The following is a 25,585-nucleotide window of genomic DNA, read 5'->3' on the forward strand; positions in this document are numbered from 1 at the left end:
TAAATGGCGCTATAACAGTAAATAATAATAATAACCATTCTTTTCCTAGGAATGATGATGATCAGATTTCTTTGGTACATATACATCACCAACAGCATCATTTCTGGGGAGAGAATGGTTATTAGTCGCATCATTACTCATCAAGGCATTAGGAGGTAACACATTTAGTTTCCCATCATCATCAGGGTTAACGTTACCCTTATTATCAGATTGGGGAGGGGTGTCAGGGACGTAGTAGGCAACCATCCTCCCCAAATCAGTCCCCAATAGAACATCAGTGGGCAGGTTTTCGGACACTCCCACTTCCCTCACCCCGCTCCCAGCACCCCAATCAAGGAATACCCGGGCCACTGGCAAGCGACAGCGGGTGCCCCCGATCCCGGTGACAGTCAGGGTTTTCCCCTCAACAAACTCTTCAGGGGTCGCCAGTCCAGGACGGATGAGGGTTCGTTCAGCCCCGGTGTCCTTGAGGCCTGTAGCAAAATGGACCCCCACCCGGACGTACTGTATGTTGCCATCACTCCTCCCAACCACACCTCCCACCATAAGAACAGAGGCGTTGGGCCCAGAGGCCTTGGCTGGGGGGGTCTTCTGCTTTTCCGGACAGGTGACACTGATATGACCAGTCAGACTGCAGTTGTAACACTTGCGACTGTCAGTAGTAGGCCTGGTGTTGGCAACAGGGACAGGGCCTCCGGAGGGAAGGCTGGCAGGGGTACTGGGGTTGTCTGCTCCAGCTGGCGGTGACTGGCCTCTGTGTCTCTGGCTTCCGGTTGGCCTCATAGTTGTCGGCGATCTGCGTGGCTTTGTCCGCATTAGTTGGTTCACGGTCCAGGATGAACTGTCAGACCTCAGCTGGGCAGAGATGCAGGAACTGGTCTTTGATCATCAGGTCCTTCAGCAGGTCAAAGGATTCAACTGACAGTCCATGGATCCACTGGTCAAAGTGGGTCCTGAGTCCTTGCACCACATCGCTATAGCTATCGTGTGGGCCACATTGGAGGTTCCGGAACTTTTTTCGGTATACCTCAGGTGTCAGCTGGTATTTGGCGATCAGGGCCTGCTTGATGGCATCATAGTCGTCATCGTCTTCTAGCCACAGAGAAGCAAACACCTCCAGGGCTTTGCCTTTTAGCCCTGGTGTCAGATACCTGGCCCATTGGTCCTTATGCAGCCGGTATTGTCTGCAGGCTTTCTTAAAGGCCCGCAGAAACGTGTCCAAATCCCTGTCCTTTTCCATCACGGGAAAATACTCTGGGCGCTGTGGGGCTCACTGCTCCGGGCTGTGGGGAGTACTCCCCCTTGTCGGAGCACCTCAAGTTCGTAGTCTCTCTGAGCTTGTGCCTCCGACTGCTGGGCCTCTCGCTGGGCTTGGCGCTCGGCTCTCTCAGCATCCCGCTCGGCTCTCTGGGCCTGGGCCTCTTGCTCGGCTCGCTGCTCCGCTCTCTCTTGAGCTTGCTGGATCAGCTTCAGACGTCCATCACGGTCATCAGCAGAGAGTTCGTTCAAGGCCGCTTGCAGGTAGGGGTCCAACCTGCCCTGGTTGCTTGTGGGGCCAGCATACGGTGGTTGAAGCTCGGCTGCAGCACCATCTCGGCTTGGGCCGGCTTCTGCACTCGCTGGGCTCTGGGCGTTGTCCAGCTGCACCAGAGCCGTGATCAGTTGGTCTTTGTTTTTGTTCGTGGAATCAAGGCCCCGGTATGTGCATATTCCAGCAAGAGTTTCCTTTTTCTGCTGGGCGTACCAGCATTCTCCTTTTGCAGCCATGGTTACCAAATAAAAGATAGGATAGAAAAACGAAGAGGGGGGAGGGGATACTTGCTCGTACACACAATTGTCTCAGGACTAATAACCGCTGAGTCTGTTCTCCAAAACCTATGATGCAGGATCCCCGCAGGAACCGTGCAGGTTTTTAGTGAGAGGAATGATTGCTCAAACCAGATCACTAATGCTCTATGATTATCCCACCACTGCCACCAATATGTCACGATCCCGCCGCTGACACCAGTATGTCAGCGGACAGAGGAACTCGACACACTGCCGACACATGGCTATCACAGGCACAGGAGGATATCTTAATTATCTCACCACTGGCACCATGTGATAAAAACAGCAAGCTAGTCTTGCTCTAACAATTTATCACAGGGGGGTTATTTTGGATGTCCCACCACTGCTAACAATCTTCCACGAACTGCGGGGATTTATGTATATCCCAATTTTCAGTTCCACTTTGGAACTCGCAGCTCTCTGGCGCCCCCCTTACCCTCAGGTCAGTCAGGGAGCTACACCTAGGATAATGGGTCGCCGGCCAGCTGCTTCAATGAGGTCTGGCCACCCGGCACACTGCAGTGAGGGAATTACAAATGCTCTGGCCGCAGCCACCCAATTAGCTTACAAAATCCCTTCCGTCACTCTCAGCAGTGCCCAGGGCCCAGATCACACTTTGCCGCCACCAGCTTCAGATTTTTCTGCTTAATCTATAAACTTAATAGAAGGGTTCGAAGCCAACCCAATTCAGTAGCGTAACTATCTTAAAGGCGCGTAAGTTCGTTTTTTAGAGCATGGAGACAGAGGTAATAAGTTTATAGTTTATTCCCAAAAGGTGGTGTGATGTAAAGTGTGACTGGATACCCCGCCTCCAGCAGGGCGAATTTCTAAGACACTCATGACCTTGGATACACCGCCTCCAGCAGGGCGAATTTAAACAATGTCACGTGCAGCAGGATACACCGCCTCCAGCAGGACGAATTTCAATAATTACACTTGTAGCTGGATACACCGCCTCCAGCAGGGCGAATTTACAGAGTAAAGGGGAACACCGGGGAAAACAGCTACAATGGTGGGCCCTGCTCTAGGGAATGGGGACGTGGAGACCTCCTGCACTCCCTTGAGCCAGTGTCCCTGCACTCCTCACGTTCCCTATACAGGCTTCTCACCTGTCGCCGAGCAGGATACCTTTAAATCCTAGCTCACCCTGCACCTATCCCTTACTAGTGAGCTGGATGGTGCAGACACTAATCCCACCGCTGCACTAATACACACACAAGGAAAAATACACAAACAGGGAAACACCACTTAGCTTTCTTCTGCTGCTATTGCTCCCAGCAACAGAGTCCAGCACCTGAGTACAGCTTTCCACCTGAATAGCTGATACTTCTCCAAGGCTTTGTCAGAGCTGCAAGGAACTCCACTCTAGCTCCTTCCACACCAGGACTCTGAGTAAGCTGCAAGGAACTCTTCTCAAGCTCCTTTCTTCACCAAGGATGGTTGGAAATGACCAATATCACCAACAGTGAGTGAACACACCTGACACTCCTTTATAGGAAAGCCAGAGCAAAAACACCTGCTAGTGATTCCCGTGTAATAACGCTAGCCACCACCGGGGGCAAACTAGAACTAAAGACACCACTGTGTAATGACCCTAATGGCCACCGGGGGCAAAACTAACTTTAAGCAAGCAGCTTAAAGGAAAAAAAAAGGTTACATATGCTTTTATCTGTCACAATCCAGCATGGATCGTGACAGTACCCTCCCTCAATGAGGGGCCTCCGGACCCTCAAGACCGCTCCTCATCAGGGAATCACCTACAGAGGGGACGCCCAGATCCAGAGTTCACCCTAAACAGTACCTGAACTTCAGGTTTATGACAAACAAGTACCGCTGGTATTGGCAATGTATGTTCTGGAGGCACCACACATCTCCAAAGCGCCGACCTGGGGAACGAGTTGGTATGTGCATGTTTGGGGGTAACTTGAGCTGACAAGACTCCGCAACACACTTCCACTGGATGTTTTTTGGTGGCCACACATACATGCTCGTTCACACACAAGTCCGGACCTGAACGTTTATTGCCACACATTCGTTTGTCATAATTCGGTGAACTCTTACTGGAACTGACAACAGAGGCATCCCCCTGTGTCACCACACTCACACCCCCGCAATTCACCAAGGGGTACACCACCCTCCAACCCCTTCCACTACGAGGTCTGCGCCTCCCAGGGTTGGCTAATGGCGAGGGTTGAGACTTGCCCCTACTCTCCTGCAGCACATCTACTGCTCCCACGGGAGAGGAAGGGGCCAGGTGCAGAGAGACGGCAGAGACAGTAGCCCCTAGGCAGCGGCCCTCACACGACTGCCCCCAGCTGACTACTTCCCTAGCCCGCCAATCTATTACCGGGATGTGTTTTTTCAGCCAAGGGAGGCCTAAAACGATAGGTACTGGCATTCCCTCCAAGACGTAGCATGACAAGGACTCCTCATGATGTCCTATACGTAGATGGATATTTTCTTAGACTTGGGTCAAGCTCCCCTGTCTCAGTGGAACAGAGTTTATGGCCTGGACGCTTATAGGTTGGGCTAGTGTCCTACACCTCAGGCCATGAGTCTGGACAAAGCGAGCATCCACGAGACTGACTCCTGCTCCGCTGTCCACAAGCATCGGTATCACCTCCGGTACCCCGCCAGCCAACACCTCTGCTGACATAGTACCTTGGAAGGGCAAAATGGAGGAAATATACACTCCCTGGTCGCCTCCCTCCAAGCGACCAGGGGAATGCGGCTTCTGAGATGGCACAGATAATTTGGGGCGTGTTGGGCAAGCCTTCTGGACATGACCAGTCTGCTCACAGCAAAAACATGCCGACACCACTCCCCGAACCATAGACAGCTCCGTACACAAACTAGCTCCTCCTACTTGCATGGGTTCGTCTGGAGACTTGGCACGTACTGGGCAGGCTCCCATGAAATGGCCCGGCTTCCCACAGGAAAAGCATACCCTCCCACCACGGCGAGCCGCAGACACCCCCTTTTTTGTACCAACAACACCGGTCTGTCTGGGTTCCTCCGTCCGCACTGGTGGGTCCTCCTCCCTAGCGAGGAAAACAGGGGCCACATTTTGTGTATGTCTCTTCCTAAGGCGTCTATCCACCCGGATGGCAAGGGACATGGCGGCCTCCAGCGACCTGGGGACGGCGTACTGCACCAGAGTATCCTGCAACTTTGGAGACAGACCCTGCACAAATTGACTCCTAAGTGCAGGGTCATTCCACTGAGTGTCAGTGGCCCACCTCCTAAAGTCTGAGCAGTAGAGTTGAGCGAAACGGGTCGAAAAAATTCAAAAGTCGCCGACTTTCGCCAAAGTCGGGTTTCATGAAACGAAACCCGACCTTAGCGTGAAGTCCGCCACTAGGTCGGCGACCATTGTGCCAAAGTCGCGTTTCAAAAGATGCTTTTGTGCCCTTTTTCAGCCAATCAGGAAGAACGGACACTGTGGGCATCGTGATGACATAGGCAGCGGTTACCACCATGTTTGTGAAGGGCATGCAAGTGATTGGCTTGCTTTGTGTGGCGTCACAGGGGGTATAAAAGGGCGTGCACGACGACCGCCATCTTACTTATGCTGATCTCAGAATACGGAGAGCTGCTGCTGATTCTGTAGGGAGAGAGTTAGGCAGGGAAGAAGACACCAAAAACTACTTCTGCTGCTAGCGATTTTGCCTGTACAACACACCAGTTACTATGCAGTGCAAGGGGAGGCTATATTTTGGTGCATCAGCTCTGTTGGTTATTAGGCTGCCTTTTAAGGCTCCCTGATAGCTGCATTGCTGTTTTCACACTGTTGAGCAAGCTGCTTTTTTCAAAGCAATCCAAATTTTATTGTTTTGTCCTTGTGAGTTACTGAGCGTTCATTTTTTCACACACCGTACAGCGGTGTACGCTCCTCACACAGTACCGTGTACCGGCTGTTATCACGGCCAAATTGAAGCTGTGTGTGACTCTGTAAGGAAAAACCGAGGAGTTTGTCCGTTCTTACAGACCTACACTCTAGGGAGATTCCAATTCTGCCCAATTCTATATACACCTTGCAGTTAGTCATACACTAGGCAATTTCTGCCTGTCACTTTGCGGTGTAATCTCTACTGGACCTGAGACAATAGTTCAGCATCCTCCAATCTACAGTGAAATTCAAATTCTCACCAATACTATATACATCTTCTGCCTTCTCATTCACCAGCCAATTTCTGCCTGTCACATTGCGGTGTAATCTCTACTGGGCCTGAGACAATAGTTCAGCGTCCTCCAATCTACAGTGAGATTCAAATTCTCACCAATACTCTATAGACCCTTTACCTTGTTTTACAGTACCATATAGCTGTTGTTATTTTGGGTACCTTTTTCAAAAAATGAAAAAGTATGGTGGAAGAGGCCGTGGAAGTGGGTGGGGGTTGCCAGCTGGTCCTGATGGTGGTGTTGGTGGTGGTGCGTCTGCTGGTTGTGGCAAAAGCACAATAGCACCTAAGGTAGGAGGTAGTGAGCCGGCGTCATTGTCTGGCTCCACAAGGCCTCGTAGGCTCCCTTTTCTGGGAGTAGGTAAACTGCTTTTAAAGCCGGAGCTTCGGAAACAAGTTTTGGCTTACATTGCTGACACAGCCTCCAGCTCTATCGCCTCCTCTTCTGAAGTTTCAAAAACTAAAAGCACTGCGTCGTCAGTGGAGGCTCCTGGTCAGGAACAACACCTTTCCTTGTGTCCTTCACCCCTACCAAAAGTGAAGGATGCGGCAGGCCACACTACAGATTACTCCATGGAGCTCTTTTCTCATACCATGCCTGGGTTATCAAGTTAAATCGTGAATTCCCCAGTCCAAGATGAATCTGACATGGAGTGCACTGATGCACAGCCACTGCTAGATTTATCTGCTGGTACATTCACTCAGAGCACTACATTGTCCTTGCCGTGTACGGAGGCAGAATCTGACCCTGATGAAACTCAGGTGCCCCTTCCCGCATACTAAACCACCATACACGGTGACACAGAGGAAGGTGCACATGACATTCAAGAGGAGGTGATGGATGACCCAGTTGTTGACCCAGATTGGCATCCATTGGGGGAAGAGGGTGCCGCTGCCAATAGCTCAGAAGAGGAGGAGCATCCGCAGCGGGCATCGACATCGCAACATTTGTTATCTGGCAGACCCGGAGCAGTACAAAAACGGGTTACAAAAACCAAAAGAGTTGCAGGACAGCTTGGCCAGACGGTCAAAATAGCACAGCGTGCAAGGCCTCAAAATGTCTTCCCTAGTAGGAAGAGTGCAGTGTGGCACTTTTTTGAACAAAATCCTAATGATCAGGCAAAGGTTATCTGTAAGAAGTGCGCAAAGACCTTTAGCCGAGGGAAAAATCTGAGAAATTTGATTACCAGTTGCATGCTTAGACATTTAACCACCATGCACTTGAAAATGTTGGCGTGGCAAGGTCAGGTACAGGGTTTGTGCGTGACTGGAGGGATGTGGATTTGCCAGAAAGTGCTCCTCCACCCAGCACTCGCAGTGCATCATTGACACCGGGAACATTGGCCCACATGTCAGATTATGCCTTGCAGATCCTAAAAAGGGACCCCCGCATTGCCAAAATGATGAACGATGAAGACTACTGGTTGTCCAACATCCTGGATCCACGCTATGAAGGCAAATTCCAAAACATAATGCCACAGGAGAACCTTGACCTAATATTGGCTAACAAACAAGCAACTCTGGTAAACCGGTTGTTGAGGCATTCTCAGCACACAGCAGCGGTGATGGAGCTCGCTTGCCCAGCTGCAAGTGTGCTATCAGAAAGAGTTTTCAGTGCAGCTGGATCAATCCTGACAGAAAAAAGGACCCGTCTGTCGACCCAAAATGTGAATGATCTAACCTTCATTAAAATGAACCATGCATGGGTTTCCAAGGATTTTGTCCCACCTTACCCTGATGACACATAGGTTGTCAGAAAAATGGCTTGCTTTGGTCCTCCTCTTCCTCGGACTTGACCAATTTCGCCTTTAGCAGCAGCTGAATGTCCCAGATCAACATATGCCATTTTGTAAACCTCCCTAACTGGGCTGCCCCCCCCTCCATGGCCGGGGTCACCACCTAGCGCACACAACCGTGTGAGTGCTGTTACCCTGGACAGGTGGGTAGGCCGACTCTTGGGCGTGGGCACTGGTACAGGGTCCCTCATAGTGCAATCAAGTGTCTCTGACGGTGGGGGTGCACACCCGCCGTCAGACACACCGCCGTACTATGAGGGGCCCAGGGCCAGTACCGACACCCATGAGTGTGCCCCCCCTTGCTTGGGGAGGGCCACAGCATTTGCAATGTTTACCTCTCCCTGCTCCTCCACTGTGTAGTCTGGGATGTCAAATCCTTCACTGGGAGTGCCACTACAAATTTGTTGAACTGATAGATGATGGTTAAGACGTAGCTATGCCCTGTCCCACTGGCCGGGCTCTAGCTTCAGATGATCAATGGCTTCCATTTCTTATGGACATCGACTCACAATGAGATGCAGTGGTGGTTTCTCATCAGCTTTCACAGTTTTCCTACTCACAGACGTGTGACATTCCAGAGCACATTTTTAAATGTGCCCTCTCATGGCAATCCCATAGAATCGCCTACGACCTGTGGCTTCGGTCTTTTGCACTCCAAAGTTACGTGACAGATCATGATAGGCAGTGAGCACCATGTTTACATCTCTCCCTGTGATCAAAATTTGATGGAGATGAGTAACGCTGATGGGATCAACGGTACTGCGATACAGCAACACTTTCTTCACAAAGAAATGTTTTCGCTGTCTCCACACACTAATTAATTGAGCATCTGCATCGCCTCTGTGAATTTTGACGGAATTTTTCCCGTGATTATTAATTCCTAGATTTCTGCAGTCACTAGACTTTATGTCAGTAATTGTATGCATCTCATTTCCTATTGTGGAGAGTCTGGACTATCTTACTGAGACAGAAATATATATGAAGATTTAAAAATACCACCAAAAGTGTATACTGGTGTACGCTTCAAAAACATTTCCTTTTTTCTACTTTTTAGATTGCTGTCTAATCCATAATGAGAACACGGAGATTTTAAATGTTTAAACTATGCTATATATACCTGCTATCCAGTGATAATGTACCATTTCTCACCTTTGTCCAATCACGTCTAATCCATATTGGGCCTGAAAACGTCTGAGCCTGCCTCCTGATCTATTGACATAGGTTTTTAATGTGTAAACTATGCTATACATACCTGTTATCCTGTGATACGGTACCCTTTCTCACCTTTGTTCAATCATGTCTAATCCATACTGGGCCTGAGACCGTCTGAGCCTGCCTCCTGATATATAGACATTGGTTTTTAATGTGTAAACTATGCTACATATATACGTGTTATCCGGTGAAACTGTACCCTTTATCAACTTTCTACAATATTGTCGAATCCATACTGGACCTGAGAACGTCTGAGCCTGCCTCCTGATCTATAGACATAGGTTTTTAATGTGTAAACTATGCTATACATACATGTTATCCGGTGATACGGTACCCTTTCTCACCTTTGTCCAATCACATCTAATCCATACTGGGCCTGAGACCATCTGAGCCTGCCTCCTGATATATAGACATTGGTTTTTAATGTGTAAACTATGCTACATATATACGTGTTATCCGGTGAATCTGTACCCTTTATCAACTTTCTACAATGTTGTCGAATCCATACTGGGCCCGAGAACGGCTGGCGAGCTGTTAAGCAAGCTACAGCACCTGTGGCTTGGACACGTAATTTTTTCATTTTGTCAGGAATGACAGTTAGGCCTAATTCCGGAATTGCGGTTGACCTGCACTTACTGGGAAATCATCGTCCACGGGGAATAATTGGAATCCCAGATCCCCATTACTAACGGTGTTCAGCGGGTTATCAGCACCTGTAAGCGACAAAAGCTGGTCCTTTCAGTGTACCGTGCATGCAGCCCTGGACATGTAAGGGCATGACAGACCTGTTATTGATCGATCTCGCGTGCCAGAGCCTCGCATGTCCCTCTAGTAAGCTTGACGCATACCGCGGGGGCATGCCGGAGTCTTGGTCGTTAGCGGAATAAAGCTGGGAAATCGCTAGCACAACTACAAATGGACCTACCACACCACACACAGAATCGACAAAGCTTGCAATCAGTCCATCTTTTCTGTAGCTTGTATGGTTGTGGTTTCCCGGGTGGAGTCCAATTAAGCCACAGGCTCCACTCCTGGTGGTGCCCTTTTGGACATTCCTTTAAGGTTCAGCTTTGCAATCATACAGCCCCCCCGGAAACCAAACACTTGGCCTTCATGGACGCAGTTTGGAGGTTTGTGGGAATAACGCCGCCCCATCGGCAGTTGGCATAATTTATTGGTGGGAAGTCAGACGGTATATGATCGTGTTCGATTTCAGAATTTTTTTTTTTGGTTGGTATTTTACATTTTTATTCCAGCCTTTCTTGACTTCATAAGGGCATGACAAGCCTAGATCTGTGTCTCCTCCACCTCCTCCTTTTTCTCCTCCACCTCTTTTCTAAATGTAGTTGCCCTTTTCCATATGTTATTTTTGTCTTCTGAGCATTTTGTCGGCTTTGGGACACCTTTTAAGGTGTTTTGTAATTGTTTTCTATGTGTTTGTATGTGTTTGTGTTTGCCTGCCATTGTTTTCAATGGGGTTCGACGGTGTTCTTCGAACGTTCGACGAACATTCGACGAACTTGCCTCCTGTGCGACGAACCAAAACACTAGCGGGGTGGCTCAACACTACTCCAGATATATAGACATACATTGTTAATGTTTAAAGTATGCTATATATACCTGCTATCTGGTGATACTGTACCCTTTCTGCCAGGAAGTCCTCCAACCAACACTCTAAGTGTATCATTGACACCTGGAACATTGTCCCACATGTGTGATTATTTTTTGCGGATCTTCTTGTTATATTCTGGTGTGATCCATCCTGAGCGTGTGTCTATGGGTTACTCCTGCAATTTAGATGTACATTTAAAAATTACCCCAACACTGTATACAGCTCTACGCTTGGGATACATTACCCATTTACTGCTTGTTATTTTCTGGTCTAATCCAAACTGACCAAGTGAGAGTTATTTTCTGACTGTGGAAATAAATACTGAGATTGACAACAATGACCCCTACACTGTGTACAGCTGTACTCGTGAGATCCATTACCTTTTTACGGCTTTTTAGATTGTGTTGTAATCCAATACTGAGCCTGAGAGTGTTTGTGTGTGCCTCCTCAAATATCTACGGAGATTTAGAATGTTTAAACTATACTATATATACCTGCTATCTGATGATACTGTACACTTTGTTTAATTTTTATATTCTTGTCTAATCCATACTGAGCCTGTGAGCGTCTCTGTGTGACTGATGGAATATATAGGGAGATTGACAATTATCCTTTGACTGAATAGAGCTTTACGCTTCTGATACAGTGCCATATATCTGATGTTATTTTGGGACTATTTTCTGCAAAATTTTGAAGTTTGGTGGAAGAGGCCGCGGACGTGGGCGTGGGGGGGCCAACTCGTGCTGATGGTGGTGGTGCATCTGCTGGTAGTGGCAAAAGCACAATAGCAGCTAAGGCAGGAGGTGTTGAGCCTGCGTCATGGTCTGGCTCCAGAACGCCTGGAAGGCTACCTTTTCTGGGAGTAGGTTAACCGCTTTTAAAGGCGGAGCATGAGGAACTGGTTTTGGCTTACATTGCCGAAACAGACTCCAGCAAATATGCCCTCCTCTTCTGAAGTTTCAAAAAATGCAAGCACTGAGTCATCAAGTGCTGGCTCCTGGTCAGGAAGAACCCCTTTCCTTGTGTCCTTCACCCCCACCAAAAGTGAATGATGCAGCAGGCCACACTTCACTTTAGTCCATGTAGCTCTTTCTATCATACCATGCCTGGGTTATCAAGTCAAATCGTGAATTCCCAAGTCCAAGATGAATCAGACATGGAGTGTGGGTGGCCATCCAGGGCAGTGGGGTTAATCGGTACCGGGCCGGTGTCTCACAGGGATGTGTCACGGTGGTGAAGGATGGAGAAGGAGTTGGTCAGCCTGGAAGCCAATTTGGAATTCTCTCTCTGCAGATAGGTAGTGTGGCCTCTGTTCTAGCGCATATCTGAGGTACTTGCAGTGCTGAGTTCAATGAAGTTCCCCCTGTTGATTCTCTTTTGGAACTTTCTCGTATGGCAGGCAGCCGTAGCCTTTTCCTTCTGGCTCCCACACGTCGATGCTGGGGCCTCCGAACCTTAGTTGGGTACAGAGCATTTACAGCTGCTACTTCCTCCGGTTTCTGCTGCAGGATCGTCAGTGTCCCTACAAACTCGGAGACCGGAATCCGGACCATGCGCTCCAGCTAGGAGTGAGCCTTAACTCTCCAGCTCCCCTTCTCACGTCCACACACTTCCCCATCCCTGCACAGAGTGCCCTAACTTACCTCCTCCCGACCACAGAGAGCAGCTCCTCAGCAGTCAGGTTCAGAGGTCTCCCTGCTGGCCTGGAGTGGGAAATGTGTTGTGTGTTGGTTGAACTGCTAGAGAGATCCTTCATTGCTCCCAAGCATGACATCACACTCCCTAGGAGGAAGGTAATGCCACTGTGGCGACTGTACTCCTGGGGACGCCACAAGTGCACTGATGCCCAGCCACTGCTAGATGATTCTGATGGTACATTGACCCAGACCACTACATTCCCCTTACATTCTACACAGCCAGAATCTGACCCTGAGGAAACTCAGGTTCCCCTTCCCGCATACTATACCACCTTACACGGTGACAAAGAGGAAGGTGCAGATGAAAGTGCAGGTTCCTTGAGCAGGTGGGGGGGCATACTCATGGGTGACGGCACTGGCACAGGGCCCCTCATAGTATGCAAAAGTGTCTGCCGGTGGGAGGGCCCACCCACCGTCAGACACACTTCCGTACTATGAGGGGCCCTGTGCCAGTGCCGTCGCCAACAAGTGGGCCCCCCCGCTTGCTCCGGATCACAGCACTTACAAAGTTGAAATACTTACCTCTCCCTGCTCCACCGCCATGACATCTTCCGCGTGTCCTGACAGTGATATTCTGATCAGAGAGCGCAGTGACATCACGTCTGTACGCCCTTTTCCTAAACAGCCAAGTGCAGTGAGATGGAAGATGGGGACGACGAGGAGTCCAGACTAGTAAAGGGATTCCATAGCGAGGAGACATATTTAATTATTTTCAATGTTGGGACAGCAATTTTTCGGGAGCATTATACTCTGGTGAATGATATATGGGGCCCACCATACACTGGAGCATTCCAAAGGTGGACATCAGACACTGGAGCAGCATGTACAGGGCCCATTATACACTGGAGCATTAGAAATGGGGCCCATTATATATGGAGCATTATTTGGGCCCATAAGACAGTGGAGCTTCATCCATGGGGACCAACATATACTGTAGCATTATGTGGAGCTCATCATATACTGTTTCAAACATTATATGGGACCAATGATTCTGTATGGAGAAATATATGGGCCTCATTACTCTGTATAGCGCACTATGCGGTGGCCATAATACTGTATGGAGTAATATACTGTCCGTTTTTGGAGCTATTGGAGAATTTAAAATGGATATCAGTCATGAGATGTAAAAAGTGAAGTATTTTTCATTGTACTATACCGCTATTTCTCTACCGTATTGGAGCATCATGAGTTGTGGTATGTGTTAAAGGGGCGCTCTTTGGCCCAGGGCACATGAAAACCTGGAGCCAGCCCTACCCCTCCACAACTTTAGCCAAATAGCCCCCAGTTTTCAGTGCGTAACTATTATTATGAAGTAAATTAAGGTTGCCAAGCTTCAGTAATAAAAATTGATGCTTTTGCCATTCAAATGGGCACTGTAGGTGTGTTTAATGTCCTCCACTCCCTGCCGACTTTGCTTCCCCATTGACTTGCATTGGGTTTCGTGTTTCAGTTGGCCTTCGACTTTTCACGATAATCGGCCGATTTCGTTCGATGAAACCCGACTCGACCCGAAAAAAGGCAAAGTCGCTCATCTCTACTGAGCAGTACTCCTCAGCAACCCAGGCTCCCTGTTTACACCTACGGAGTCGGGATTCCGCCAGGGCGACGCCATCAGGATCCCCATACACTAGCACCAAAGCCACAAAAAACTCATCCACAGACTCGACTCTAATGATGGTGAATCGTCCGGTAGGGAGAAGGCCCAGGATTGGGGATCCCCCTTAAGAAGGGACATAATGATTCCCACCCGTTGCTCTTCACTCCCTGATGAACGAGGACGCAGCCTGAAATATAATTTGCAGGCTTGGTGAAATACCAAGAATTGATCTCTCCCTCCAGAAAACCTGTCAGGGAGGGATATCTTGGGTTCTGCCTGAGCCTGTGCCTGAGCCAAACCCCCAAAGCCCACCAACTGCTGCAGCTGCTGCACCAACTCACTGCGCAGCCCTCTAATCTCATCAGTAAGGGTCTGCAGCATTTGGGCAAAGGTCTGCATTGGGTCCATGACTCAGCAGAAAAAATGTAGGGTTGGTGATAATGTGATGTCACGTGTGACTGGATACCCCGCCTCCAGCAGGGCAAATTTCTAAGACACTCGTGACCCTGGACACCCCGCCTCCAGCAGGGCAAATTTCTAAGACACTCGTGACCCTGGATACACCGCCTCCAGCAGGGCGAATTTAAACAATGTCACTTGCAGCAGGATACACCGCCTCCAGCAGGGCGAATTTCAATAATTACACGTGTAGCTGGATACACCGCCTCCAGCAGGGCGAATTTACAGAGTAAAGGGGGACACCGGGGAAAATAGTTACAACGGTGGGCCCTTGTTATGAATGGGTCACCGTGGAGGAAAAACCTAAACAAGCTAAGCCCCAGAAAAGCCAGAGAGATTGGTAACTATGCAGATTGCAGATCCCTGATTCTAACCACACAACTAGCAGCAGCCGTGGAGCGTACCTACGATGAACCTAGACGCCTCATCACGGCTGGAAGACTAAATAAGCCTAAAGAAAAGGGGAAAACTAACTGCCCCAGAGCAGACCCCAAAGGAATAGACAGCCCCCACACATGTATTGACGGTGAAACAAGATGAAAACACAAACATAGGCAGGAAAATAGGCTGAGCAAATGATGGGGCCCAAACTAACTAGAAAGGATAGGAAAGGAAAGACACTGTCTGCAATCTGCCAAAAGCCCTACAAAAATAATGTCCAACACTTCTGATAACAAAATTAACCCTGAAGTCACTAGACTTCTCCCACTATATCAGCACTCTGAAATATTCTGAGGCAGAGCAAAAAGAGGCCAATCTAATAAGGGACAAAAAGCCAATTGGCAAATACAGATAAGTCAGAGTGGAAATTCAGCACAGCCCCAGCAGCGGCTGGCTGACCACACAAAAAACTGAAAAGACCAACAAAATCAAGTGTGAAAATTAGCAGAAAAACTTAGCTTGAGCTGACTGGAACAGAGCTGAGAACCAAGACTTGACAAGCCAGAAGGAATCACCAGCATCAGAATATTGCGTCGGCTGTCTTAAATCCAATCTGAGACTCCTGAGGTCCAATCGTCATCCTCCTTATCAGGTGGCAAATCTCTACTGATTAAATCAGCCTCGCTACCTCCTGTTACCACCAGAGGGAGCCTGGAAGGAGAACTCACAACTGGTAGACCAGAAAATGAACTCACAACCGTACCCCCCTTGAAGAGGGGTCACCGAACCCTCATCCACACCACCAGGCTGATCAGGATGGGCCCGGTGAGAAGCACGAACCAATCTAATGGCATGAATATCAGAGGCAGAGACCCAAGAATTATCCTCCTGGCCATAACCCTTCCATTTGACCAAATACTGGAGTATCCGTCTAACCAAACGAGAATCCAATATTTTCTCTACCTCATATTCCACATTGCCTTCAACCAACACAGGGTCAGGAGGTGCTGCCATAGGAACCACTAGTTCAACAAACCTCTTCAACAGAGATTTGTGAAATACATTACGGATCTTAAACGTAACTGGAAGAGCCAATCGAAAAGAAACAGGATTAAGAATCTCCAAAATCTTATAAGGTCCAATAAATCTTGGCTTAAATTTTGGAGATGCAACCTTCATAGGAATATTCTTAGACGACAACCAAACCATATCACCCACTTTAAACCGGGGACCAATGGTCCTATGCCGGTTGGTAAATCGCTGGGCCTTTTCCTGAGAGAGTGACAACTTATCCACCACTAGGTTCCATATCTGCTGCATTCTCTCAACCACAGTGTCCACACCTGGGCAGGATGAAGATTCCACTTGCCCTGAAGAGAATCGAGGATGAAACACAAAATTACAGAAAAAGGGTGACATCAAAGAGGCAGAACTAGCTCTATTATTCAACGCACATTCGGCCAAGGGCAAAAATGAGACCCAATCATCCTGATCAGCAGATATAAAACATCTTAAATAAGACTCCAAGGTCAGGTTTGTTCTCTCAGTCTGTCCATTGGTCTGGGGATGAAATGCAGAGGAGAAGGATAACTGAATTCCCAGACTGGAACAAAAGGCTTTCCAAAATCTGGAAACAAACTGGACTCCTCTGTCGGACACAATGTTCTCAGGAATCCCATGTAACCGAACCACCTGTTGCAAAAACAAGGGCACCAACTCAGCGGAAGATGGCAACTTTGGGAGTGGTACCAGATGGACCATCTTAGAGAACCTATCACAAATCACCCAAATAACAGTCATCCTTTGAGAGACAGGCATATCAGAGATGAAATCCATTGAGATATGGGTCCATGGCCTCTTGGTATGGCTGGTGATTCTGTTATGAATGGGTCACCATGGAGGAAAAACCTAAACAAGCTAAGCCCCAGAAAAGCCAGAGTGGTTGGTAACTATGCAGATTGCAGATCCCTGATCTTACCACAACAACTAGCAGTAGCCATGGAGCGTACCTACGATGAACCTAGACGCCTCATCACGGCCGGAGGACTAAATAAGCCTAAAGCAAGAAAAGGGGACAACTAACTGCCCCAGAGCAGACCACACAAGAATAGACAGCCCCCACACATGTATTAACGGTGAAACAAGAACAAGATGAAAACACAAACATAGGCAGGAAAATAGGCTGAGCAAACGATGGGGCCCAAACTAACTAGAAAGGATAGGAAAGGAAAGACACTGTCTGCAATCTGCCAAAAACCCTACAAAAATAATGTCCAACACTTCTGATAACAAAATGAACCCTAAAGTCACTAGACTTCTCCCACTATATCAGCACTCTGAAATATTCTGAGGCAGAGCAAAAAGAGGCCAATCTAATAAGGGACAAAAAGCCAATTGGCAAATACAGATAAGTCAGAGTGGAAATTCAGCACAGCCCCAGCCGGGGCTGGCTGACCACACAAAAAACTGAAAAGACCAACAAAATCAAGTGTCTTAAATCCAATCTGAGATTCCTGAGCTCCAATCGCCATCCTCCTTATCAGGTGGCAAATCTCTAATGATTAAATCAGCCTCACTACCTCCTGTTACCACCATAGGGAGCCTGGAAGGAGAACTCACAACTGGTAGACCAGAAAATGAACTCACAACAGGCCCTGCTCTAGGGAACGGGGACGTGGAGACCTGCTGCACTGCCTTGAGCCAGTATCCCTGCACTCCTCACGTTCCCTATACAGGCTCGTCACCTGTCGCCAAGCAGGATACCTTTAAACCCTAGCTCACCCTGCACCTATTCCTTACTAGTGAGCTGGATGGTGCAGAGACTAATCCCACCGCTGCACTAATACACACACAAGGAAAAATACACAAACAGGGAAACACCACTTAGCTTTGCTCTGTTACTATCGCTCCCAGCAACAGAGTCCAGCACCAGAGTACAGCTTTCCACCTGAATAGCTGCTACTTCTCCAAGGCTTTGTCAGAGCTGCAAGGAACTCCACTCTGTAGCTTCTTCTACACCAGGACTCTGAGTATGCTGCAAGGAGCTCTTCTCAAGCTCCTTTCTTTACCAAGGATGTTTGGAAATGACCAATATCACCAACAGTGAGTGAACACACCTGACACTCCTTTATAGGAAAGCCAGAGCAAAAACACCTGCTAGTGATTCCCGTGTAATAACGCTAGCCATTGTATTGTAAGGGTTCCAATGGATTGTAATGAATAAAAAAATGCTCATACAAGAATTGAATTTACTAAATTGATTTACTTAATAAGTGATAAGATCAAATAATAAACAGTATAAACAATAAATATACACGTGAATTAAACATACATTACATTATTCAGGTAGAATTCAGGTCCATCTCTTTCTCATCTCCGTGTCCTCATCTGGTCCGATCATCTCCCCTCTGCCCTCTGTCTCTCTCTCTCCCCCTCTGCAAATCAGTCCCCTTTTTTATATCCCCCAAAAGCATTCAAATGTGTCTTAGTTAAAAGCTTTGATCTATCCTTGAATGCTAATGAGACGACCCCATGAGGCCAAATAGATGAGATTTCACCAGGTGACAATCCATGGGGAAAGTTAACACACCCAATCTAATTAGGGTAGTTGCCTTGAATATCAATGGTCCTTTGTTGATGGATAAACAAATGACCAGTAATTTACATTCCTTTATCTTAAGTAAGTTTCAGTGACCTTTTGCCTACCTCCCTGGAAGTAAGGATACAGTATATATTATATTAAACTGATTGAAACCATATAAAAATAACTCATAGTATACACGGGGCAAACTAGAACTAAAGACACCACTGTGTAATGACCCTAATGGCCACCGGAGCAAAACTAACTAAGCAAACAGCTTAAAGGAAAAAAAAGGTTACATATGCTTGTATCTGTCACAATCCAGCATGGATCGTGACAGACGGGCAGTGATTACAGAGAAAAAAGGAATTTACAAAGTTGAGACATTAGGTATGTACAATGCAAATATAAAATAAACGGGATTAAAAAACAGAGATTAACACTTACATTTGCCTAGATGGTCTTTAGGCTAACCATGTGGGGAGGCGGGGCCAGACGTCTCCCTGCATCTGGGAACCTCTTGGCATGAGATCTCTAGCTGGAATGATCAATTTTTGGGAGGGAATACCTTATCTCTTTGGGTTTGTGACATCACTAAAGGGGCGGTCTGGTGATGTTCCTCCCCCTGCTCTAAGTACAGATGTGGGTCCGGAAAACTTAGAACCATCATATTTGGACTTGAGAACCTAGCAGAGTATTGGCAGAACCATCATTCATCATGTATTAAGATAAGATAAGATAATCCTTTAATCGTCCCACCATGGGGAAATTCAGAGCATTACAGCAGCAAGGCAGGAACAAGCACAGATACAGATGCATAAAGGCATTACATTGGCAGTAGGTAGGTACATATACGAAAAAAAAAAAAAAGATGTAACCGGACTATAACAACTTTGGATCTATCAGTTCACTGATTGGGTCGTATTGAAATTAGCTTTGTAATGACACCAAACACTAGCTGCTTATTTCACTCTGTATAGGAGAACTCCATTTCTCTGGTTCTGTCAACGCTAGAACCGTGAAAATTATGGGCCAGTACGCTGGTTCGGCGCCCTACGCAGATATGTAATTTTCACACCTTTGCCGCGCATTGTTTTTGCGATCCAGCCTCTTTAATATTTCCCATACTTGTATCCAGCCGCATGGTGCTTCAAACAAAAGAAATCCTTTCCTGGCTAAGGGGGGAAGAGGGGGAGATTCCTCAATGGGATCTCAGATTACATAGCTGTGGATGGGGAAGGGGGGGTCGCAGCTATGTGACAGGCAGAGTCTCATCTGTAGTTTAGAGAATGGAAGATTCTGGAATGTTCCAGAGAAGTCATATCTTACTTAACATTACACCTGCCCCCTGTGCCGTGTCCTCTGTACCTGTCCCCTGTGCCGCATCCTCTGTACCTGCCCCCTGTGCTGTGTCCTCTGTACCTGTCCCCTGTGCCGTGTACTCTGTACCTGTCCCCTGTGCCGTGTCCTCTTTACCTGTCCCCTGTGCCTTGTCCTCTGTACCTGCACCCTGTGCTCTGTCCTCTGTACCTGCACCCTGTGCCCTGTCCACTGTACCTGCCCCCTGTAGCTGCCCCTTGTCCTCTGCACCTGCCCCCTGTGCAGTGTCCTCTGTACCTGCCTTCTGTGCCCTGTCCTATCTAGCTGCCCTTTGTCATCGGTAACCTGTACCGTGTCCCCTGTGACGTGTCCTCTGTACCTGTCCCCTGTGTCGTGTCCTCTGTACCTGCCCCCTGTGCCGTATCCTCTGCACCTGCCTCCTGTGTTGTGTCCTGTGTAGTGTTCCCTTGTCCTCTGCACCTGCCACCTGTGTTGTGTCCTCTGTATCGTCCCCTTGTCCTCTGTACCTGCCACCTGTGCTGTGTCCTCGGTAACATCTCCTTGTCCTCTGTACCTGCGACCTGTGTTGTGTCCTCTGTATTTTCCCCTTGTCCCCTGTACCTGCCACCTGTGCCGTGTCCTCTATAGCGTCCCCTTGTCCCCTGTACCTGCCACCTGTGTTGTGTCCTCTGTATTGTCCCCTTGTCCTCTGTACCTGACACCTGTGTTGTGTCCTCTGTAGCGTCCCCTTGTCCTCTGTGCCTGACACCTGTATTGTGTCCTCTGTAGCGTCCCCTTGTCCTCTGTATCTGCCACCTGTGCCATGTGCTCTGTACCTGCCACCTGTGCTGTGTACTCTGTAGCGTCCCCTTGCCCTCTGTATCTGACACCTGTTTTGTGTCCTCTGTAGCATCCCCTTGTCCTCTGTATCTGACACCTGTTTTGTGTCCTCTGTAGCATCCTCTTGTCCTCTGTATCTGCCACTTGTGTTGTGTCCTCTATAGCGTCCTCTGTACCTGACACCTGTGTTGCGACGTCTGTATTTGCCCCTTGTCCTCTGTATCTGCGACCTGTGTTGTGTCCTCTGTAGTGTCCCCTTGTCCTCTGTATCTGCCACCTGTGCCGTGTCCTCTGTAGCATCCCCTTGTCCTCTGTACCTGCCTCCTTTCCTCTGTACCTTCCCCTACCCACATTTTGTCACACTCTGCCGGACCCTTATTCATCCTGTGCCCCTTCATTCATTTTCAGGTTCACTTTACGGCCGAGTGTCGCTTTAAGGAGAGCGTTTTTGACAATTATTTTGTCACCTATTCCTCGACGCTGTACCGGCAGCGTGGATCTGGACGGGGTTGGTACCTGGGCCTCAACAAGGATGGGCGGGCCATGGAAGGAAACCGGGTGAAGAAACACAGACCAGCTGGTCACTTCCTCCCAAAGCTGACAGACGGTAAGGAGACGAGGGGACGTCTATGTGAGACCAATGACTAATGGGGGGGTCACAGGAATGTGAGGGTATTGCTAAGACCAATGGGGGGTCCTGGGGCTGGAGGATATAGCTATGACCAGTGGGGGTCCTGGGGTGGGGGGATATAGCTATGACCAGTGGGGGTCCTGGGATGGGGGGATATAGCTATGAGTAGTGGGGATCCCTGGGGTTTGGGATATAAAGTGAAGAGCATAAGGGTAACAATGTTCAGACTTTGACTTCCAGGCTCCATATTTCATTATCCGTTTCTGCTTTTATCATCAGACTTCCATCATTTTATAGACCACCATCTTGGCTAGCTCATCCATAAGTTTGACTTTCAGCTGTTTAGCATATGATTAGTTAGGCAGTTTCTCGTCAGGTCGCTGCGTTGTGGCTGTTTTGCTCCTGGTGGTGGAATAATCTTTTCTTCCTGAATGTTACATATCTCAGCCTGTTCTCACATTCCCTCATAGCTCCGTGTGTTATTAGGATGATTCCCCAGTAAAAGGTCATTGGTCGAATCGAGGAGCCACCAAAAAGAAGATTTCCCAAGAAAAGAGAAACCGCATTCTCCAGCATATCGATAGTCGTGTCTCAGCCAAGAAAATATCCAAACTGCAATATGTGAGCACCATGACAGCTGGAAGAATATGAAATGAAGTCTGTCCATCCATTCAGAAGCAAAGAGGTGGACGTCCAGGCAAAGTATCAGAGTCAGCAAGTTGGCTCATCACAAGGACTATCAGTTCTGGAGACAAACACGGCCGTGGAGGAGGCTCGTCTGCTTCATAATAGTGAGATCAGACGTCTATGCAAGCACCATGTGACACATAAGTCTGGAATGGTGGCCCAAAAAAAGGTGAAGAAGCCTCAACTTCAATATTGTCATAAGAAGCGTTGGCTTGAGTTTGCAAAAAATGTAGGACTAGTGGACAGTAGAAGATTGGAAAAGGGTGATCTGTAGTGATGAAATAAGTCAAAAGACGGCTCTAATGGGTGTAAATGGGTCTGGAAGAAACAAGGGGAAAAGGGCCAACAGATCAAGAAATTGAAGGAACGGTCAAGTTTGGTGGAGGAAGCCTGATGATATGAGGCGTTGGAAACTTGACCAGGATCGATGGAGGTCTCAATGCTGAGCTATATGTGAGTTAACTACAAGATGAGTTACTTGGTACACTTGAGTACTATGGCTATGAAAAGGATGACATAGTGTTTCAGCAGGAGAACAACCGGAAGCATATGTCGATATTGGTGAACAAAAGGTTCAATGGCATTGAAGTAGGGGTGCTGGATTAAACCCACAGTCCACAGACCTCAATGCCAATGATCACTTGAAGGTAGAGTTGAAGAAAAAGTTGTATATACTGTATACCAAAGTGAGCTGATCAGTGTGCACCAACTGTGGGAACGTGTTAAAGAGACCTGGGATCAGATTTCGGTTTGAGTCTGATCGAGAGCAGCCCAGAAGGATTCAGGCCGTGGTGAAAGCCAAAATTGGATTTAGAAAATACTAACAAAATAATTAAAATGGCAAAACAGTAAAAATGCAGTGACATGACAAGAACCTAAATAATCATATGCTAAATATATACAGAATCAAGAAAAAAATTTTGGGAGAAAACAGTCCAAGAAAAATATAATCAAAATGTATCAATTTATTAAATACAAATATTACAATAGTAATTACAAGTACCAAAAAAATCAAGAGACAAAAAAGACACAAAAGATCTGGAAGAGACAATATGCTGTGTCCACATCATGGCAAGCAATCCTTACATAAGGGTGCATAGTGCAAAATATCAAGGGGTAAAACCCGGACTTGGGAAAATCACATTGCTAAATGGCAAGTGAAGAAGTGTCACTACACATCATATGCACCGGTGCAGTAATCCCCTAACTGTAGTGCTTACCCAAAAGATTACACAACAACCACAAGACGGATTTCATCACCAGGTATCATTTTAATTAGTAGGCGCCGACCTGACATTGTCTGCAGTTACTGAGTACAATCCTGCTGACAGCTTCCCTTTAAGGCAATTAAATATATAATTTAACCTTGGGCTGCTCTTTCATCTGGATCCATGAAGTCACACGTCCATGTTCTTGGCTTTAACTTTCCATGCTACCGGGGCTGGTTTCTGGCCTAATATAATCCCGTTAATGAACCGGTCTTAAATTTAACAAGAAATTTGGTGGCAGTCCTATTGGGCTGATAAGGTTCTGTTTCACTGGTGCTAGTGAAAGGGGCCTCTTAGGCTGTCAGAGTTGTGAGCGAGTGTGGTGCTACGTCAGCGACTGTGTAGGCCACATCCTCTCACTCCCTGTGCCTCCCTGGGTCTGTGTAGACAAGGGAGTGTGTGTAAAACTCTGCCAAGCTGACAGTACCTGTCTCCGGGGGGTGCAAGTGAGGAGACCATACCACGTGATTCCTCCGACGTAATAGTGATGTCAGGTGGGGTGGCGAGGTGTGGGTTCGTCACATGTGGTGGCAGCGAGATAATAGTATGTGTGAATATTGGACCCATACTCTCAGACACTAAAGATTACCTGCAGTAGCTTTTTGCTGCTGGGCTCTTAAGACCGTCCGAGTGCAAATACTGTAAGGTGTGTGGGTGCATCAGGTTGCATCTTTGTCTCAGTGGCAAAAGATTGCAAGGATGGCCAGTGACACCAGGGGCAGAGCTAGGGAGATGACCAATGGGGAGAAGGTGGAAGGTGATGTTTCTCAAGCAGAGGGACAGTCCAGCCAAGGCTCCCCAAGGAGCCTGTTGCTGGTGGTCAGTCCTGCAGTGGACCGCTGACCACCTACCTGTCCCCTTGGCCAGGCAGGCTCATATGTCTTCCTGCAAGCTGCCCTGGCGAGTATCCAGGCTGGGGACAAGGCCTCCTATGAGACAATCATGGCAGCAGCAGAATGTCTCAGGCAGCAGAAGCTGCAAAACGTCAGTGTGAGCACCAGCGATAAAAGCTTCAGCTTAAACTCAAGATCCAGTCGCAGAACCCAGCCAGTCGCGAGTCTACTGAGATCTGGGTGCTGAAGCTACTGGTGAAGGACTTGCCACTGCTTGACAAAGGAGGGAACTTGGATACTTTCTTGTTGGCATATGAAAAAATTTGCCATCAATACCCTCTGCCTGAGGACCAGTGAGTCCCTTTCTTAACCCCCTGCCCAGGAAGTCTTTGGTACCTGCCCAGTGAGACCACCCTGAGCTAGGTGAAAATCAAGCAGTCTGCGGTCCGGCAGTACAACTTGACCCCTGAGACGTCCCGGTAGAAGCTCCGGAGCATACAGCAGGGTCTTGCAGACAGCTGGGCTGATCACATGCGGGCCCTACTGAGAACAGTTGTCCAAAGGACCACAGAATTGGAGCTCACCACTGTCCAGCAGCTGAAGGATCTCATCACAGCTGAACAATTTTTATGTAACTGCCCTGAGGATGTCCAGCAGTTATCTCCATGACCGGAAGCCAAAGGGAAGGGATCCCAGGTAAAGCCACATTGCAGGGTTCCTCCACAAAGGGATGTCAGGGGGCCAAGTTAATCAGTCTGGACCGATGTCTTGGCTGGGAGCAGAATGGGAGCGGACACTACCCGCGGCTGCAGCAGCTGTGGTTGCTGTCACGTACGGTGGTAGCACCAGGGCCCCAGGAGCCCCTCGGGGGTCTGACGGCTTTCCCCTTTCTGACTAAGTGGCTGCCGAGTCAGACAGAAGCCAGGAGACAGGTGCCGGGGAGCTGATAGAAGACATGGAATTCACATCTATTCTGGCCACGTCCAGTCAGGGTGTCACGGGGTTACCGTGACAGTGTGGAGCCAGAAGACTGCAGCGTCTGATTGCTCCTACTCCGGAGAGGAGAAGAAGCACTTCTTCATTTTAAAACTGTTTATTTCTTCTGGCAGAACCTTGGGTTAATCGGCCATGTTGGAAATCCCTGTGATCACTCCTTTCCCCTTTATAATCTGGGCTCTGTTACAAATCCTTTCAGAGCTAGCATTTGCTGCATGGTTAAAGGAGGGAGAGGAGTTCATATGAGAAGGAGAGTTGGAGGAGTTATCAATGACTGTTGCTTGTTTTGTAAGTGTGGTAATTCCTTATCTTTCTCTATTTTGGTTTATTCCCCTACCTCCACGCCCCGATGCATTCATCTGTTATATGTGAGTGAATATTTTGTATGCCTGGAGTTTTCTGTTAACCTTTGTTTATGTTGCCCTGTTTGTTGGGTTGGTGTACTATGATCAAGGACCAGGGAAGGAGCCCTTGGTCCCGGGTCACCCGACAGTTGTGTCATGACATTGGGGTCTCAGGTGGCCTTGGAAACTGACCACAGACCGAAAGCACTCAAGAGCAGGTGGCACAGCCTCCCTCGGACTCAGACTTCAAGCGGGTGGTCTGGGACCAATGATGGCTGTACCGGAGGCTTGGCTTAGGGACCAACAGTTATTGGTACCCTATCC

The 25,585-nt window shown here is 48.2% G+C and overlaps 1 protein-coding gene across 1 annotated transcript in view; it reads left to right on the forward strand.

The window, feature by feature from the left end:
* LOC141078057 (fibroblast growth factor 11-like) overlaps positions 1-25,585 on the forward strand; it is an 80,095-nt gene that overhangs the window by 49,207 nt on the left and 5,303 nt on the right. The window contains exon 4 of the mRNA XM_073564864.1: positions 20,911-21,109. Within this exon, the coding sequence (XP_073420965.1) occupies positions 20,911-21,109 (199 nt within the window). The remainder of the gene's footprint in view (positions 1-20,910; positions 21,110-25,585) is intronic.

Source organism: Dendrobates tinctorius, unplaced genomic scaffold (assembly GCF_039654945.1).
Source record: "Dendrobates tinctorius isolate UK_male_01 unplaced genomic scaffold, ASM3965494v1 ptg000495l, whole genome shotgun sequence".
Lineage (NCBI taxonomy): Eukaryota > Metazoa > Chordata > Amphibia > Anura > Dendrobatidae > Dendrobates > Dendrobates tinctorius.